This window comes from Pinus tabuliformis, chromosome J (assembly GCF_031772625.1).
Source record: "Pinus tabuliformis cultivar Carrire ecotype Pingquan chromosome J, CPIR1, whole genome shotgun sequence".
NCBI classification, from domain to species: Eukaryota; Viridiplantae; Streptophyta; class Pinopsida; order Pinales; family Pinaceae; genus Pinus; species Pinus tabuliformis.
Genome location: NC_142295.1, coordinates 1601276614 through 1601280469, shown reverse-complemented (window position 1 = coordinate 1601280469; position 3856 = coordinate 1601276614). Strand labels below are relative to the sequence as shown.

Genomic DNA, 3856 nt, shown 5'->3' with positions numbered 1-3856 from the left:
GTCTGCCTGTGGCAGTTGCAGCTGCCAATTGTCGAGGATGTTTCGCTCATTGTCAGTTGAGGGGTAATCTTCCTTCGACCAAGTTCTGAGCATCATGGTTTCATGAAGATTTCCCTGAAGTCTGTGCCAAATTTCCTCAAAGCGGGAGCTTGCGTTTTTGAAGATGCGCTTATTCCTCTCCTTCCAGATGTTCCATAAGGCTATGCCCGGGATGATTCTCCATAAGTGGTTGAGGAGCTCACAGTTGTAGGGGCTTTTTGGCCATTGCCTAAGAATGCTGATGATGTCGTCATCTGCTCTGCATCGTTTTTGGCATCTGAAACTTATTTTTTCCCATATCTGGTTGGCTAGTGGACAGGAAGCTAGAAGGTGCTGGAGGGTTTCTTCGTGTTGAAAGCAGTTATGGCACAAGGAAGGGCCTTGAAAGCCTCTTCTTCTGAGTCTATCCCAAGTGAGGATCTTTTTGTGCCCTACTAGCCAGAGGAAGTGGGAAATTTTGGGCCAAGCTCCTAGATCCCATAGATTACTCCATAATGAATCGGTAGAAGGAGGAGGATTACTAACCAGCTTGTAGGCTTCGGCTGTGGTGTAGGTTCCTTTGGGTCGATACCCCCATCTGAGAATGTCATGGCCTTCATGATACCGAATTCTTCGCTTCCTTAATTCTTCCCCAAGGTCTTCCACTTCCTTGCTGTTGGCATTGGTGAGAATTTGATTACTTCGTTTCCATTTCCTGTATCCCTGCTCCCCTTCCTGTGTCCAGAAAAGATGGACCTTGTCCCGCAGCTGCTCCTGTCTGATTGGTAATAGAGTTGGAGGGAGGGTGCTGGTTAGCCTGGGCATTTGATTCCAGGCGTCAGACCAAAATCTTGCTAGTTTTCCATTCCTAATCTCCCAAAAGCTGTGCTGTTGGATTAAGTGATAGTGCTGCTTGGCAGCGTTCCAAATTAAAGACCCTTTCTCAGTGGGCGTGAACCTAATGAGTTCTTCTGGAGGTCTGTGGTTGGCATACTTGGCTGTCCAGATTTTGACCCAAGGCTTTTCCGGGTTTGTGATCCATTGCCACCAGATCTTGGCATTCATGATAGCGTTACTGTGCTCTGGATCCCGAAGGCCAATGCCGCCATTGCCTTTTGGCATGCAAACAGTGGACCACTTAACCAGAGCCCATTTGCGATTTGTGGCTGAGCTACCCCATAGAAAATCGCGCTGTAGGTTTCTGATTCTTTTTATGACCCACTTAGGTGCTGCAAGAACTGAAAAAAGATAGAGTGGCATGGATTGAAGGACGGATTTAATAAGCACTACCCGGCTGGCAAGGTTGAGAGATCTGTAGGTCCAGAGGTTGAGGCGGGACTCAAGCTTTTCGAGAAGGGTGCTCCAAGCTGGCTGTTTTAAGGCAGAGGCAGTGAGGGGAGCGCCTAGATATTTGGAGGGCAGCGTCGCTGCAGGGATGCCCAGAATGCGAGTAATAGCAGATTTGACCTGAGGTGGGGTGTGAAAGAAAAAAATCTGCGACTTGGAGGTATTGACCTGGGTTCCAGAGGCCTCAGCGAAGTCGTTGAGGAGGGATTTGAATTGAGCTGCTTCCTGGGCAGAGGGATAACCATAGAGCATAGTATCATCAACAAATTGTTGATGAGAAGTGGCAGGGGTGTGGTGAATCGAGATGCCCTTAAGCTGACGAGAGTGGAGGGCATGTTTTATGTGTCTACCAAGACCCTCCGCCATCAGAACAAAGAGGAAGGGGGATAAGGGATCACCTTGCCTTATACCACGCGAGGGCTTGAAAGGGCGGGAGGGGATGCCATTTATCAGGATGGAAAAGTGAGAGGAGGTTATTAGGTTCATGATCCAGTGGATCCACATGGAATCAAATCCAAAAGCTTTTAACATCTGTTGAATGTAAGACCAACTAAGCTTATCAAAGGCTTTTGAGAGATCCAGTTTGAGAATCATACCTGCCTGCTTAGAATGCTTGAGAGAATGGATAATCTCATGCGTGAGGAGGATGCCATCCATTATTTGTCGTCCTTCCACGTACCCTGACTGTTCCGGCGATATAAGCATAGGTAGGAGGGGCTTCAATCTGTTGGCAATGACTTTGGTTATGACTTTGTAGATGACATTGCATAGGGCAATGGGCCTGAACTTGTCAGGCGTGATGGAGTTCTCCTCTTTGGGGATGAGAGTGATAAAAGTGGAGTTGAGGGAGGGGAGGAGCCAGCGTGTGGTTCTGGATTCCTCAACAATTTGCCACACCTCCAATTTTATCAAATCCCAGAAAGCATGGAAGAATGTGGTAGTGAATCCGTCCGGGCCTGGGGCTTTACCTTCTTTGAGCTGCTTCATTGCTTCGTCTACCTCCTGAGGAAGAATGGGACTCATAAGAAGCTGATTGTGATCCTCCGTTATGATTTTTGGCACATTGCTGATTATTTTTTCAATTGCCGGTTGCCTATCATTTGCTGGTTCCTTATGGACAAGTTGGAAATGGTCCAGGAGTGCTTCTTCAATTTCTGCATGCGATTCGACTCTTTCCCCTGTCTGTTTTTGGATGAAGGGGATGGAGTTGTGTATCCTTCTCTGCACCGTAGTTCTATGAAAAAACTTTGTATTGCGCTCCCCTTCTTTCAGCCACCTGACCCTTGATTTTTGTCTCCAGTAGATTTCCTCCTGTTTCCTTCTGGCTTCCATCTAACTGTTGATGAGTCTTTCTTGGTTCAGGGTGGTCTCCGAGTATCCCTCTGTAATTAATTTTTGTTGGAGATTCACCAGTTCTTGTTGTAGATCTTGTTGCGCCTTGAATATATTTCCAAAAGTCTCCCTGTTCCATTTTTTTAGTTGATTTTTTAGGAACCTCAACTTCTGTTGAAATTGATACATCCGTGCGCCTTCCGGTGGGAGGAAAGAGGCCCAGGTCGTTTTGACGAAGTCCTTGAATGCAGGGTGAGATAGCCAGAAACTTTCGAATCGGAAGGGTCTTTTTGTCTGATCTCCGGGTCTTCTCCATTGCAGTGCTATGGGCCAGTGATCCGACCCCGAATGGGCAAGAATTTCCACTGAGAGGTCTCTGCCGAGGTGCACTGAGTTATCAGAAATGAGAAATCGATCCAATTTGGAGGCAATACGGGAGTTACCAGCTCTGCGATTGCTCCAAGTGAAGGTTCCATTGCAGAATGGCATGTCGATGAGGGAAGTTGCTTGGATGAAGTCTTTGAAGCGTGCAGCGTCCGGCTCCAATCTATATCTTCCGCCAATCTTTTCCTCGCTATTGGTAATCATATTGAAATCCCCTGCCATTATCCATAGTGGGTGACTTCTGTTGTTGCTAAGGACTTCAATAGTATCAAGGAGCCTGATTTTGCTGCCTGTGTCTTGCGGAAAGTAGACGTTGGTTAGGTTGCCATGAATGTTGGTTCCCAGGATGTGGAAGACTGCTTGAATGAAGTGGTGAGAGGCATGAAAATCCTTGAGAGTAACCGCTTGGGAGTTCCATACAATAGCTAGCCCCCCTGAAGCTCCCATGGCGTCTACAGCTACAGATCGACAACCTGGCCAAGCCTTGGAAAGTATCTCTTCTAGGGTAGAACTGTTACATTTTGTTTCCTGGAGAAAGCACATCTGAGGCTTTTCCATTTTTATCATGTTCTTCAACATTCGTAGTTTTCTAGGGCTATTAAGCCCTCTTAGATTCCAGGATACGAGCTTCATTGATCAACTACTGGTGGAGGGCCTGTAGTACTTCGTTAACTTTGCATATCTGCCTGAGTCAACCAGGATTTTTCCTACTTCGATAGTTCGCTGAAGATCTGTCTTCCGTCCTCTCTTCTTGGAGTCTTTTGGCCGCAGGTGG

General features: G+C 47.1%; 1 protein-coding gene across 1 annotated transcript; it reads right to left on the bottom strand.

The window, feature by feature from the left end:
• Positions 1-1873: 1873 nt before the first annotated feature.
• Positions 1874-3528, bottom strand: LOC149233603 (uncharacterized). The gene is made up of 3 exons (XM_089382239.1): positions 2776-3528; positions 1962-2547; positions 1874-1896 (listed from the first exon to the last, which is right to left on the bottom strand). Exons 1-3 carry the CDS (start codon positions 3526-3528, stop codon positions 1874-1876), a joined length of 1362 nt encoding a protein of 453 aa, XP_089238365.1.
• Positions 3529-3856: the final 328 nt, after the last annotated feature.

What these genes read in the sequence shown, in the direction of transcription:
- LOC149233603 (XM_089382239.1), bottom strand. Translation starts at nt 3,528, where the DNA reads ATGGGAGCTTCAGGGGGGCTAGCTATTGTATGGAACTCCCAAGCGGTT. An exon ending in AAGATCTACAACAAGAACTG is followed by an intron (nt 2,548 to 2,775) that starts GTGAATCTCCAA and finishes ATCCAAAAACAG; the next exon opens with ACAGGGGAAAGAGTCGAATC. An exon ending in CAAGCATTCTAAGCAGGCAG is followed by an intron (nt 1,897 to 1,961) that starts GTATGATTCTCA and finishes TACATTCAACAG; the next exon opens with ATGTTAAAAGCTTTTGGATT.